This window comes from Pseudophryne corroboree, chromosome 3 (assembly GCF_028390025.1).
Source record: "Pseudophryne corroboree isolate aPseCor3 chromosome 3, aPseCor3.hap2, whole genome shotgun sequence".
NCBI classification, from domain to species: Eukaryota; Metazoa; Chordata; class Amphibia; order Anura; family Myobatrachidae; genus Pseudophryne; species Pseudophryne corroboree.
In genome coordinates, this window is record NC_086446.1 from 344,379,312 (window position 1) to 344,394,977 (window position 15,666).

At 46.0% G+C, this 15,666-nt stretch overlaps 1 protein-coding gene across 1 annotated transcript in view; it reads left to right on the forward strand.

Moving 5' to 3' along the window:
- Nucleotides 1-15,666, forward strand: part of PSMB3 (proteasome 20S subunit beta 3) — a 68,031-nt gene that overhangs the window by 1,799 nt on the left and 50,566 nt on the right. The window contains exons 2-3 of the mRNA XM_063959699.1: nucleotides 11,169-11,353; nucleotides 13,769-13,876. Coding sequence (XP_063815769.1) covers nucleotides 11,169-11,353; nucleotides 13,769-13,876 — 293 coding nt within the window. The remainder of the gene's footprint in view (nucleotides 1-11,168; nucleotides 11,354-13,768; nucleotides 13,877-15,666) is intronic.

The window sequence follows — 15,666 nt, forward strand, 5'->3', positions numbered from 1 at the left end:
GTCGGTCGACACAGACCCAGACACAGGCACTGATTCCAGTGGCGACGGTGACGAATCAACCGTATTTTCCAGTAGGGCCACACGTTATATGATTTTGGCAATGAAGGAGGCGTTACATTTAGCTGATACTACTGGTACCACTAAACAGGGTATTATGTGGGGTGTGAAAAAACTACCTATAGTTTTTCCTGAATCAGAAGAACTAAATGATGTATGTGATGAAGCGTGGGTTGCCCCCGATAAAAAGATGCTAATTTCAAAGAAGTTATTAGCTTTATACCCTTTCCCGTCAGAGGTTAGGGCGCGCTGGGAAACACCTCCTAGGGTGGATAAGGCGCTCACACGCTTATCTAAACAAGTGGCGTTACCCTCTCCTGAGACGGCCGCACTTAAAGATCCAACAGATAGGAGGATGGAAAATATCCAAAAAAGTATATACACACATACAGGTGTTATACTACGACCAGCTATAGCGTCAGCCTGGATGTGCAGTGCTGGAGTAGTTTGGTCAGAGTCCCTGATTGAAAATATTGATACCCTGGATAGGGACAATGTTTTACTGTCTTTAGAGCAAATAAAGGATGCATTTCTTTATATGCGTGATGCACAGAGGGATATCTGCACACTGGCATCACGGGTAAGTGCTATGTCCATTTCGGCCAGAAGAAGTTTATGGACGCGACAGTGGTCAGGCGATGCGGACTCAAAACGGCATATGGAAGTTTTGCCGTATAAAGGGGAGGAGTTATTTGGAGTCGGTCTATCAGATTTGGTGGCCACGGCTACAGCCGGGAAATCCACCTTTTTACCTCAAGCTACTCCCCAACAGAAAAAGACACCGACTTTTCAACCGCAGTCCTTTCGTTCCTTTAAAAACAAGAGAGCAAAGGGATATTCATATCTGCCACGAGGCAGAGGAAGGGGGAAGAGACACCAACAGGCAGCTCCTTCCCAGGAACAGAAGCCCTCCCCCGCTTCTACAAAAGCCTCAGCATGACGCTGGGGCTTCTCAAGCGGACTCGGGGGCGGTGGGCGGTCGTCTCAAGCATTTCAGCGCGCAGTGGGCTCACTCGCAGGTAGATCCCTGGATCCTGCAGATAATATCTCAGGGGTACAGGTTGGAACTAGAGACAGATCCGCCTCGCCGTTTCCTGAAGTCTGCTTTACCAACGTTCCCCTCCGAAAGGGAGACGGTTTTGGAAGCCATTCACAAGCTGTACTCTCAGCAGGTGATAGTCAAGGTACCTCTTCTACAACAGGGAAAGGGGTATTATTCCACTCTATTTGTGGTACCGAAGCCGGACGGCTCGGTAAGACCTATTCTAAATCTGAAGTCCTTGAACCTGTACATAAAGAAGTTCAAGTTCAAAATGGAGTCACTCAGAGCAGTGATAGCGAACCTGGAAGAAGGGGACTTTATGGTGTCCTTGGACATCAAGGATGCGTACCTCCACGTTCCAATTTACCCCTCACACCAGGGGTACCTCAGGTTCGTTGTACAAAACTGTCACTATCAGTTTCAGACGCTGCCGTTCGGATTGTCCACGGCACCTCGGGTCTTTACAAAGGTAATGGCCGAGATGATGATTCTTCTTCGAAGAAAAGGCGTATTAATTATCCCATACTTGGACGATCTCCTAATAAGGGCAAGGTCCAGAGAACAGCTAGAGAGGGGATTAGCACTGTCTCAAGAAGTGCTAAAACAACACGGCTGGATTCTGAATATTCCAAAATCCCAGTTAATGCCGACAACTCGTCTGCTGTTCCTAGGGATGATTCTGGACACGGTTCAGAAAAAGGTTTTTCTCCCGGAGGAAAAAGCCAAGGAGTTGTCCGAGCTTGTCAGGAACCTCCTAAAACCAGGAAAGGTGTCTGTACATCAATGCACAAGAGTCCTGGGAAAAATGGTGGCTTCTTACGAAGCAATTCCATTCGGCAGATTCCATGCACGAATTTTCCAGAGGGATCTGTTAGACAAATGGTCAGGGTCGCATCTTCAGATGCACCAGCGGATAACCCTGTCTCCAAGGACAAGGGTATCTCTTCTGTGGTGGTTGCAGAGTGCTCATCTATTGGAGGGCCGCAGATTCGGCATACAGGATTGGATCCTGGTGACCACGGACGCCAGCCTGAGAGGCTGGGGAGCAGTCACACAAGGAAGAAACTTCCAGGGAGTGTGGACGAGCCTGGAAACGTCTCTTCACATAAACATTCTGGAACTAAGAGCAATCTACAATGCTCTAAGCCAGGCAGAACCTCTGCTTCAAGGAAAACCGGTGTTGATCCAGTCGGACAACATCACGGCAGTCGCCCATGTGAACAGACAGGGCGGCACAAGAAGCAGGAGTGCAATGGCAGAAGCTGCAAGGATTCTTCGCTGGGCAGAGAATCATGTGATAGCACTGTCAGCAGTGTTCATCCCGGGAGTGGACAACTGGGAAGCAGACTTCCTCAGCAGACACGACCTTCACCCGGGAGAGTGGGGACTTCATCCGGAAGTCTTCCACATGCTGGTAACCCGTTGGGAAAGACCAATGGTGGACATGATGGCGTCTCGCCTCAACAAAAAACTGGACAGGTATTGCGCCAGGTCAAGAGATCCGCAGGCAATAGCTGTGGACGCGCTGGTAACGCCTTGGGTGTACCAGTCGGTGTATGTGTTTCCTCCTCTGCCTCTCATACCAAAAGTATTGAGAATTATACGGCAAAGAGGCGTAAGAACGATACTAGTGGTTCCGGATTGGCCAAGAAGGACTTGGTACCCGGAACTTCAAGAGATGATCACGGAAGATCCGTGGCCTCTACCTCTAAGGAGGGACTTGCTTCAGCAGGGTCCCTGTCTGTTTCAAGACTTACCGCGGCTGCGTTTGACGGCATGGCGGTTGAACGCCGGATCCTAAAGGAAAAAGGCATGCCGGAAGAAGTCATTCCTACTTTGATTAAAGCAAGGAAGGAAGTAACCGTGCAACACTATCACCGCATTTGGCGAAGATATGTTGCGTGGTGCGAGGATCGGAGTGCTCCGACGGAGGAATTTCAACTGGGTCGATTCCTACATTTCCTGCAATCAGGATTGTCTATGGGTCTCAAATTGGGATCTATTAAGGTTCAAATTTCGGCCCTGTCGATTTTCTTTCAAAAAGAATTGGCTTCAGTTCCTGAAGTCCAGACTTTTGTTAAGGGAGTGCTGCATATACAGCCTCCTGTGGTGCCTCCAGTGGCACCGTGGGATCTCAATGTGGTTTTGGAATTTCTAAAATCTCATTGGTTTGAACCACTAAAAAAAGGTGGATTTAAAATATCTCACATGGAAAGTGACCATGTTACTAGCCCTGGCTTCGGCCAGGAGAGTGTCAGAACTGGCAGCTTTATCTTACAAAAGCCCATATCTGATTTTCCATTCGGACAGGGCAGAACTGCGGACTCGTCCGCATTTTCTCCCTAAGGTGGTGTCAGCATTTCATCTGAACCAGCCTATTGTAGTGCCTGCGGCTACAAGTGACTTGGAGGACTCCAAGTTACTGGACGTTGTCAGAGCATTAAAAATATATATTGCAAGGACAGCTGGAGTCAGAAAATCTGACTCGTTGTTTATATTGTATGCACCCAACAAGATGGGTGCTCCTGCGTCTAAGCAGACGATTGCTCGTTGGATCTGTAGCACAATCCAACTTGCACATTCTGTGGCAGGCCTGCCACAGCCTAAATCTGTAAAGGCCCACTCCACAAGGAAGGTGGGCTCATCTTGGGCGGCTGCCCGAGGGGTCTCGGCATTACAACTTTGCCGAGCAGCTACGTGGTCAGGGGAGAACACGTTTGTAAAATTTTACAAATTTGATACTCTGGCTAAGGAGGACCTGGAGTTCTCTCATTCGGTGCTGCAGAGTCATCCGCACTCTCCCGCCCGTTTGGGAGCTTTGGTATAATCCCCATGGTCCTTTCAGGAACCCCAGCATCCACTAGGACGATAGAGAAAATAAGAATTTACTTACCGATAATTCTATTTCTCGGAGTCCGTAGTGGATGCTGGGCGCCCATCCCAAGTGCGGATTATCTGCAATAATTGTACATAGTTATTGTTAACTAATTCGGGTTATTGTTAAGAAGCCATCTTTCAGAGGCTCCTCTGTTATCATACTGTTAACTGGTTTTGATCACAAGTTGTACGGTGTGATTGGTGTGGCTGGTATGAGTCTTACCCGGGATTCAAAATTCCTCCCTTATTGTGTACGCTCGTCCGGGCACAGTACCTAACTGGCTTGGAGGAGGGTCATAGGGGGAGGAGCCAGTGCACACCACCTGATCGGAAAGCTTTACTTTTGTGCCCTGTCTCCTGCGGAGCCGCTATTCCCCATGGTCCTTTCAGGAACCCCAGCATCCACTACAGACTCCGAGAAATAGAATTATCGGTAAGTAAATTCTTATTTTACAGTGAGTCCTGCTGGCAACAGGATCGCTGCAACGAGGGACTTAGGGGAGAAGAAGTGAACTCACCTGCGTGCAGGATGGATTGGCTTCTTTGGCTACTGGACATTAGCTCCAGAGGGACGATCACAGGTACAGCCTAGATGGTCACCGGAGCCTCGCCGCCGGCCCCCTTGCAGATGCTGAAACGAGAAGAGGTCCAGAATCGGCGGCAGAAGACTCCTCAGTCTTCTTAAGGTAGCGCACAGCACTGCAGCTGTGCGCCATTTCCTCTCAGCACACTTCACACGGCAGTCACTGAGGGTGCAGGGCGCTGGGAGGGGGGCGCCCTGGGAGGCAAATGAAAACCTTTTTTGGCTAAAAATACCTCACATATAGCCTCCGGGGGCTATATGGAGATATTTAACCCCTGCCAGAATCCATTAAAGAGCGGGAGACGAGCCCGCCGAAAAAGGGGCGGGGCCTATCTCCTCAGCACACAGCGCCATTTTCCCTCACAGAAAGGCTGGAGGGAAGGCTCCCAGGCTCTCCCCTGCACTGCACTACAGAAACAGGGTTAAAACAGAGAGGGGGGGCACTAATTTGGCGTTAGAAATATATAAAAGATGCTATAAGGGAAAACACTTATATAAGGTTGTCCCTATATAATTATAGCGTTTTTGGTGTGTGCTGGCAAACTCTCCCTCTGTCTCTCCAAAGGGCTAGTGGGTCCTGTCCTCTATCAGAGCATTCCCTGTGTGTGTGCTGTGTGTCGGTACGTGTGTGTCGACATGTATGAGGACGATGTTGGTGAGGAGGCGGAGCAATTGCCTGTAATGGTGATGTCACTCTCTAGGGAGTCGACACCGGAATGGATGGCTTATTTAGGGAATTACGTGATAATGTCAACACGCTGCAAGGTCGGTTGACGACATGAGACGGCCGACAAACAATTAGTACCGGTCCAGACGTCTCAGAAACACCGTCAGGGGTTTTAAAACGCCCGTTTACTTTAGTCGGTCGACACAGACACAGACAGGGACACTGAATCCAGTGTCGACGGTGAATAAACAAACGTATTCCTTATTAGGGCCACACGTTAAGGGCAATGAAGGAGGTGTTACATATTTCTGATACTACAAGTACCACAAAAGAGGGTATTATGTGGGATGTGAAAAAACTACCGTAGTTTTTCCTGAATCAGATAAATTAAATGAAGTGTGTGATGATGCGTGGGTTCCCCCCGATAGAAAATTATGGGCGGTATACCCTTTCCCGCCAGAAGTTAGGGCGAGTTGGGAAACACCCCTTAGGGTGGATAAGGCGCTCACACGCTTATCAAAACAAGTGGCGGTACCGTCTATAGATAGGGCCGTCCTCAAGGAGCCAGCTGACAGGAGGCTGGAAAATATCATAAAAAGTATATACACACATACTGGTGTTATACTGCGACCAGCGATCGCCTCAGCCTGGATGTGCAGAGCTGGGGTGGCTTGGTCGGATTCCCTGACTAAAAATATTGATACCCTTGACAGGGACAGTATTTTATTGACTATAGAGCATTTAAAGGATGCATTTTCTATATATGCGAGATGCACAGAGGGATATTTGCACTCTGGCATCAAGAGTAAGTGCGATGTCCATATCTGCCAGAAGATGTTTATGGACACGACAGTGGTCAGGTGATGCAGATTCCAAACGGCACAAAGGTGTATTGCCGTATAAAGGAAGAGGAGTTATTTGGGGTCGGTCCATCGGACCTGGTGGCCACGGCAACTGCTGGAAAATCCACCGTTTTTACCCTAAGTCACATCTCTGCAGAAAAAGACACCGTCTTTTCAGCCTCAGTCCTTTCGTCCCTATAAGAGTCATATCTGCCCAGGGATAGAGGAAAGGGAAGAAGACTGCAGCAGGCAGCCCATTCCCAGGAACAGAAGCGTTCCACCGCTTCTGCCAAGCTCTCAGCATGACGCTGGGACCGTACAGGACCCCTGGATCCTACATGTAGTATCCCAGGGGTACAGATTGGAATGTCGAGACGTTTCCCCTTCGCAGGCTCCTGAAGTCTGGTTTACCAAGGTCTCCCTCCGACAAGGAGGCAGTATGGGAAACAATTCACAAGCTGTATTCCCAGCAGGTGATAATCAAATTACCCCTCCTACAACAAGAAAAGGGGTATTATTCCACATTATATTGTGGTACTGAAGCCAGAAGGCTAGGTGAGACCTATTCTAAATCTAAAAAAATTTGAACACTTACAAAGGTTCAAATCAAGATGGAGTCACTCAGAGCAGTGATAACGAACCAGGAAGAAGGGGACTATATAGTGTCCCGAGACATCAGGGATGCTTACCTCCATGTCCAAAATTTGCCCTTCTCACTAAGGGTACCTCAGGTTCGTGGTACAGAACTGTCACTATCAGTTTCAGACGCTGCCGTTTGGATTGTCCACGGCACCCCGGGTCTTTACCAAGGTAATGGCCGAAATGATGATTCTTCTTCGAAGAAAAGGCGTCTTAATTATCCCTTACTTGGACGATCTCCTGATAAGGGCAAAGTCCAGGGAACAGTTGGAGGTCGGAGTAGCACTATCTCGGATACTGCTACAACAGCACGGGTGGATTCTAAATATTCCAAAATCGCAGCTGATCCCGACGACAAGTCTGCTGTGCCTAGGGATGATTCTGGACACAGTCCAGAAAAAGGTGTTTCTCCCGGAAGAGAAAGCCAGGGAGTTATCCGAGCTAGTCAGGAACCTCCTAAAATCAGTGCATCATTGCACAAGGGTCCTGGTAAAGATGGTGACTTCCTACGAAGCAATTCCATTCGGCAGATTTCACGCAAGAATTTTTCAGTGGGATCTGCTGGACAAATGGTCCGGATCGCATCTTCAGATGCATCAGCGGATAACCCTATATCCAAGGACAAGGGTGTCTCTCCTGTGGTGGTTACAGAGTGCTCATCTTCTAGAGGGCCGCAGATTCGGCATTCAGGATTGGATGCTGGTGACCACGGAGGCCAGCCCGAGAGGCTGGGGAGCAGTCACACAAGGAAAAAATTTCCAGGGAGTGTGATCAAGTCTGGAGACTTTTCTCCACATAAATATACTGGAGCTAGGGGTAAATTTATAATACTCTAAGCTTAGCAAGACCTCTGCTTCAAGGTCAGCCGGTATTGATCCAGTGGGAAAAACATCACGGCAGTCGCCCACGTAAATAGACAGGGCGGCACAAGAAGCAGGAGGGCAATGGCAAAAACTGCAAGGACTTTTCGCTGGGCGGAAAATCATGTGATAGCACTGTCAGCAGTGTTTCATTCCGGGAATGGAAACTGGGAAGCAGACTTCCTCAGCAGGCACGACCTCCACCCGGCAGAGTGGAAACTTCATCGGGAAGTTTTCCACATGATTGTAAACCGTTGGGAAATACCAAAGGTGGACATGATGGCGTCCCGTCTGAACAAAAAACGGGACAGGTATTGCGCCAGGTTAAGAGACCCTCAGGCAATAGCTGTGGACGTTCTGGTAACACCATGGATGTACCAGTCGGTGTATGTGTTCCATCCTCTGCTTCTCATACCTAAGGTACTGAGACTTATAAGACGTAGAGGAGTAAGAACTATACTCATGGCTCCGGATTGGCCAAGAAGGACTTGGTACTCGGAACTTCAAGAGATGCTCACAGAGGACTTATGGCCTCTGCCGCTAAGAAGGGACTTGTTTCAGCAAGTACCATGTCTGTTCCAAGACTTACCGCAGCTGCGTTTGACGGCATGGCGGTGGAACGCCGGATCCTAAGGGAAAAAGGCATTCCGGAAGAGGTCATTCCTACCCTGGTCAAAGCCAGAAAGGAGGTGACCGCACAACATTATCACCACATGTGGCAAAAATATGTTGCGTGGTGTGAGACCAGAAAGGCCCCACGAAGAAATTTCAACTCGGTCGATTCCTGCATTTCCTGCAAACAGGAGTGTCTATGGGCCTCAAATTGGGGTCCATTAAGGTTCAAATTTCGGCCCTGTCGATTTTCTTCCAGAAAGAAGTGGCTTCAGTTCCTGAAGTCCAGAAGTTTGTCAAGGGAGTATTGCATATACAACCCCCTTTTGTGCCTCCAGTGGCACTGTGGGATCTCAACGTAGTTCTGGGATTCCTCAAATCACATTGGTTTAAAACCAGTCAAATCTGTGGATTTGAAGCATCTCACATGAAAAGTGACCATGCTCTTGGCCCTGGCCTGGACCAGGCGAGTGTCAAATTGGTGTTTTTTTTCTCAAAAAAGCCCATATCTGGTTGTCCATTGGACAGGGCAGAGCTGCGGACTCGTCCCCAGTTCTCTCCCTAAGGTGGTGTCAGTGTTTCACCTGAACCAGCTTATTTTGGTGCCTTGCGCCTACTAGGGACTTGGAGGACTCCAGGTTGCTAGATGTTGTCAGGGCCCTGTAAATATAGGTTCCAGGACGGCTGGAGTCAGGAAAACTGACTTGCTGTTATCCTGTATGCACCCAACAAACTGGGTGCTCTTGCTTCTAAGCAGACTATTGCTAGTTGGATGTGTAATACAATTCAGCTTGCACATTCTGTGGCAGGCCTGCCACAGCCAAAATATGTAAATGCCCATTCCACAAGGAAGGTGGGCTTATCTTGGGCGGCTGCCCGAGGGGTCTCGGCTTTACAACTTTGCCGAGCGGCTATTTAGTCAGGGGCAAACACGTTGGTAAAATCCTACAAATTTGATACCCTGGCTAAGGAGGACCTGGAGTTCTCTCATTCGGTGCTGCAGAGTCATCCGCACTCTCCCGCCCGTTTGGGAGCTTTGGTATTATCCCCATGGTCCTTTCAGGAACCCCAGCATCCACTAGGACGATAGAGAAAATAAGAATTTACTTACCGATAATTCTATTTCTCGGAGTCCGTAGTGGATGCTGGGCGCCCATCCCAAGTGCGGATTATCTGCAATACTCGGGTTATTATTGTTGTGAGCCATCTTTTCAGAGGCTCCGCTGTTATCATACTGTTAACTGGGTTCAGATCACAGGTTGTACATTGTGATTGGTGTGGCTGGTATGAGTCTTACCCGGGATTCAAAATCCTTCCTTATTGTGTACGCTCGTCCGGGCACAGTATCCTAACTGAGGCTTGGAGGAGGGTCATAGGGGGAGGAGCCAGTGCACACCACCTGATCCTAAAGCTTTACTTTTTGTGCCCTGTCTCCTGCGGAGCCGCTATCCCCCATGGTCCTTTCAGGAACCCCAGCATCCACTACGGACTCCGAGAAATAGAATTATCGGTAAGTAAATTCTTATTTTTTCAATCCCAGCCTGTAACATGGCAGTTAAGAGTTGGGTGGCTGATACTTTAATTCTCCCCAAGGTTTAGTACATTTATTCCCAACCACGGTCTTCAAGGCACACAATAAAAAAAAAGGCACACAATAAAAGGTGGGTACACAATAGATGATATTTGGAAACCCCACTGACTAAATCCTTCATTTGCCACTGATATTGTTTGCCCTTTGTCCAGGAGTTCAAGGAAAATCGTTGATGAAATTGCATTGTTTGCAAGTTGTCTGCTGTGTACCCACCTTACAGTGCAGGTTTTAGTGATATCCATGCTTGAGCACAGGTGGCTTAATTTGTCTGCCGTTACTGATTTAACCATCTGTGCTGAATCCTGGACATCACTAAAACCTGCGCTGTTAGTGTACTTTGAGGATTGAGGTTGGGAATGCCTGGTTTAGTACATCTGTCCTTGTGTGATATTATATGCTGGATATAGGGAACCCCATCATTTTATATCCAACCTGTATACAGTTACACCATAACCTTAAGGTGGGTACACACTGGCCTATATATCGGCTGTTCTCTTGAACGGCCGATATATCGCGGGTCCATCGGCCGATATGTCTGTGAACTCCGTAGTTCACAGACATATCGTGTCGGCCCGCAGCACAGCCGACGGCCAACATATCTACCGATATATTTGCGCGTCGCGCTGTGTGTATGCCGTAAGCATGCTGCGGCAGCTGCCGGTGATTGACAGCTGAACTAGGCCCAGTTAATGACGTCAGTCCCCGACAGATTGGGCAGTGTGTATGCTCAACACACTGCCCGATCCGTCCATAGATATATCTGCCGATCAATTGATCGGCAGATATATCTATCAGTGTGTACCCACCTTTAATCTTCGTTCAAATCTCTATATAATCATTTCAGAAGGTCTGTCCCGTCTACTCAATGCACTTGCCATAATATCACTTTAATCTGGGACGCATATAAATTCCATAGGTTCTGTGGTTGGCTAAATTCAAGCCTGCATTTCACCTTGTTTTAATCAGCCACAGCACCTGTGTAAATCCTAGGTATCCCGGATTAAAGGGGGCTCTGCTGCTAGTGTTGAATGTATAGTACTCACAACAGTGGGGTGGAAGAGAGGAGCGACAACATTGTATAAACAAACAGATTGGACATAAAAAAAAAATATTAGTTGTATTCATGCTTCAAGCTGTTTTCATATTAATATCGGGGAAAGTCAGTCAGTTACATGTATTGCAGTACATGTTAAGCTGACAAACTCAAGCCAATAAAAAAAAAAAAAAAAAGTACAGAGAATTTCAGTGAGTATGAATTGTCAATTCTGTAGAAGCATAACTCAGAATGTGGGTGGGTAAAGGATATTGGGTTAGGATCCTCATCCAAGTATGACTCCACTTTGCATATGTAACTGTTTTTTCATTTATTTTTTATTAAATTGTACCTCTCTTGTGCAGTCTATTATGTCATATAATGGTGGGGCTGTCATGGCCATGAGGGGCAAGAACTGCGTGGCTATAGCTGCTGACAGACGCTTTGGAGTCCAAGCTCAGATGGTGACCACTGACTTCCAGAAACTTTTCCCCATGGGAGAGCGCTTGTTCATTGGATTGGCTGGCCTAGCAACGGATGTGCTGACAGTGTAAGGATTTTGCGGGGATCTGAAGGGGAATATTGTTATTAGCCTTGTTGTCCCACAACTTATTCCTAGCCACTTTCAACAGTTCAGGCCTCCAAGATTACGCTGAGAGCAGTGTATATATTATAATATGTGTATGTACAGTGCCTTGCAAAAATATTCACACCCCTTGGCTTTTTTACCTATTTTGTTACATTACAACCTGTAATTTTAATTTATTTATTATTATTTTTAATCTGAATTTTATGTGATGGATATGCATAAAATAGTCTAAGTTGGTAAAGTGAAATGAGAAAAATTTATATAAAAAACAATGTAATAACTAAAAATTAGAAAATTGGCATGTGCATATGTATTCACCCCCTTTGCTATGAAGCCCCTCAAAAGTTCTGGTGCAACCAATTACCTTCAGAAGTCACATAATTAGTGAAATGAAGTCCACCTGTGTGCAATCTAAGTATCACAGTATAAACACACCTTTTCTGAAAGGCCCCAGAGGCTGCAACACCACTAAGCAAGAGGCATCGGACTATGAAGACCAAGGAGCTCTACAAACAAGTCAGGGACAAAGTTGTGGAGAAGTACAAGTCAGGGTTGGGTTTTAAAAAATAAATAATAAAATAAATAAAAAATATCCAAATCTTATGATCCCCTGGAGCACTATCAAATCCATCATCTTCAAATGGAAAGAACATGGTACCACAACAAACCTGCCAAGAGAGGGCTGGCCACCAAAACTCAGACAGGGCAATGAGGGCATTAATCATAGAGGTAGCACAGTGACCAAAGGTAATCCTGAAGGAGCTACAGAGTTCCACAGCAGAGACTGGTGTATCTGCACATGTGACCACAATAAGCCGTACACTCCATAGAGCTGGGCTTTATGGAAGAGTGGCCAGTAAAACGTCATTACTTAGTGTTAAAAATAAGAAGGCGCGTTTTGAGTTTTCCAAAAGGCATGTGGACGACCGCCCAAATGTATGGAGGAAGGTGCTCTGGTCAGATGATACTAAAATTGAACTTTTCGGCCACCAAGGAAAACGCTATGTCTGGCGCAAATCCAACACATCCCATCACCCCAAGAACACCATCCCCACAGTGAAACATGGTGGTGGCAGCATCATGCTGTGGGGATGTTTTTCAGCAGCAGGGACTGGGAAACTGTTTCGAGTCGAGGGAAAGATGGATGGTGTTAAATACAGGGATATTCTTGAGCAAAACCTGTTTCAGTCTGCCTGTGATTTGAGACTGGAACGGAGGTTCACCTTCCAGCAGGACAATGACCCGAAGCATACTGCTAAAGCAACACTCAAGTGCTTTAAGGGGAAACATTTAAATGTGTTGGAATGGCCTAGTCAAAGCCCAGATCTCGATCCAATTGAGAATTTGTGGTCATACTTGTAGATTGCTGTTCACAAGTGGAAACCATCCAACATGAAGGAGCTGGAGCAGTTTTGCCTTGAGGTATGGTCAAAAATCCCAGTGGCAAGCTCATAGAGACTTCTCCAAAGAGACTTGCAGCTGTAATTGCCGCAAAAGGTGGCTCTACAAAGTACTGACTTTAGGGGGAGAACAGTTATGCACGCTGACGTTTTCTGTTACTTTGTCCGATTTGTTGTTTGCTTCACAATAAAAAAATAAAAAATAAAAAAAACATCTTCAAAGTTGTAGCCATGTTCTGTGAATAAAATGATGCAAACCTTCAAACAATCCATTTTAATTCCAGGTTGTGAATACTTTAGCAAGGCACTGTATGTAAAGCCATAATATAGTGCTTTTTGTAAATTTATTGTAATTTACAAATGGTAGAGCAAAGTACACCATCATATTCTCAAATTGCTTACCACAGATAATGGAACAAAACCTTTTTTTGATCTTTTACATATCTTTTGAATTGTTTACAATTAACTGACATAACCATATAATCAATAACCTAATATCACGTGACTTGCATGTATCCTGTGGTCAAACCTTATAGTTGGGTAAGATTAATTAAAAACCTTACTTGAAGGTAAATCAAGAAAACATGCATCTGGATTTGTATGGATTTCTAGTTCATGTATTAACTGTGTGGTTGGAGGTACTTCATGATTCTAATCTTTCACTAAGACCAGAACTGTATTAACGGCCATCGAAGTAGTGGCTTTTTTTACATTATATAATCTCTATTGGACTGTATTTAACAGTTCCTCTCACTCTGATACAGATGATTTTCTAGGAACCTATTTAAACTGTGGGGATTCAAAACATGTGCCCTTCCATAGCTTGCTTAGGTGTTTGAGTGCCCATGATTATGAAAACAAAAGATCAGACTGGGGGAGGAAGAGCATGTAAACTTAAGAGTTTAGATAGAAGTGGTCACTATGTAGAGGCAAGTTTTACTATTGTTTGCACTGTATTCAATGTCTTCTTTTCCAGGTCCCAGCGCTTGAAGTTCAGACTGAATTTGTACGAGCTTAAAGAAGGCCGCCAAATTAAACCCAAAACATTCATGAGCATGGTTTCTAATTTGCTTTACGAGAGGAGGTGAGAAGCATATCTGAAATATTAACGACAATCAAGACAATGGGTGATATTCAATTGTTTGTCTCTCCTAATATCCCGTCCAAAGTGATATTCAATTGTTTCTGTTTATTGCGTTTGTCGTGCCCAGAGAGGTTGGGTTTAGCTGTGTAAAGTGGCTAAATCCAACCAAACTTATGGGCACAATGTGAAAAGTTCTGTTTGAGCGTTCAAACGGGTCACTTTTGGCTCATTTCAGCTCGCTACCCCCAGGGGAGGTGCTATCTGAAATGCCGGTGCCAGCAGCTGATCATGCCTGAACAAAGCAACAATGAATAGCTCCGTTGGGAGCCATTTACTGTCTGCCGGTATTCTAAATAATTGATTGTTGCCCAGTAAGGTATCCGGTCTTTAGGTCTACACTGTCTATGTCGACAACTAGTGGTTGATATGGTTTCTAGTTCGACAGGGACTCTAGATTGACATGTTCTAGGTCGAAAAGACAAAAGGTCGACATGAGTTTTTCACATTATTATTTATTATTATTTTATTAATATTATATATATATTTTTTTTTTTTTTTTTTACTTTTTCATACTTTTATGATCCACATGGACTACAATTGGGAACGGTAACCTGAGGCACCTTGCCCGAATTTGAGGGGACACTGTGCACTAATTGGGGTTCCCGGTTACTGTACAGAGAAAACGACACCAAACAAAGGGCAAAAACTCATGTCGACCTAGTAACCATGTTGACCAATAGTGGTTGACCTAGACACTGTCGACCTAAGTGTGGTGGACCTTGCATACCACACCCGCCCTGTAACATGCATAAAATTCAATACATAAAGCATAACAAACCTAGTATACATGATAATAGGATTTTAATTACCTACCGGTAAATCCTTTTCTCGTAGTCTGTAGAGGATACTGGGGTCCATTTAGTACCATGGGGTATAGACAGGTCCACTAGGAGCCTTGGGCACTTTAAGAAATCAACAGTGTGCACTAGCTCCTCCCTCTATGCCTCTCCTACCAGACTCTGTCTAGAAACTGTGCCCGAGGAGACGGACATACCTTCAGAGAAGGATTTAAAGGACAGTGGTGAGATTCGAACCAGCACACACAAACAAGAGGAAAGCCATGCTAACCAAACTTGACGACGAACAGCAACAGCTGAACCAACAGTAATACTTAACCAAGTAACAGTGCAGGAACACACAAAGCACTGGGCGGGCGCCCAGTATCTTCTACGGACTACGAGAAAAGGATTTACTGGTGGGTAATTAAAATCCTATTTTCTCCCTTCAAAAATGTCTGAACCTCAGGGAGAGAAGCCAATTGTTTCTGGAAGAATATGGAAAAGGCCGAAGTCTGGATTTTTATGGAGCCCAGGCGTAGGCCCACATCCACACCTGACTGCAGAAAACGTCCCAGTTGAGACTCCACCGCAGGAAATTTCCTGTTTTCACACCAAGAGACGTATTTTCTCCAAATACAGTAGTAATGTTTAGACGTTACCCCTTTTCTGGCTTGGATCAAGGTAGGAATTATCCTGTCCGGAATGCCTTTCCGGGCTAGAATCTGACGCTCGACCTCAAACGTAGCCGCGGTAAGTCTTGATACCTTTTCCCTTTTTATTCTTTTGAGAATTCTTGGGATCAATGGAAGTGGTGGAAACACATACACCATCTGATAGACCCTTGGAGTCACCAGAGCGTCCACCGCTACTGCCTGTGCGTCTCTTGACCTGGAACAATACCGCCTGAGCTTCTTGTTGAGACGAGAGGCCACCATGTTGATCATTGGAATT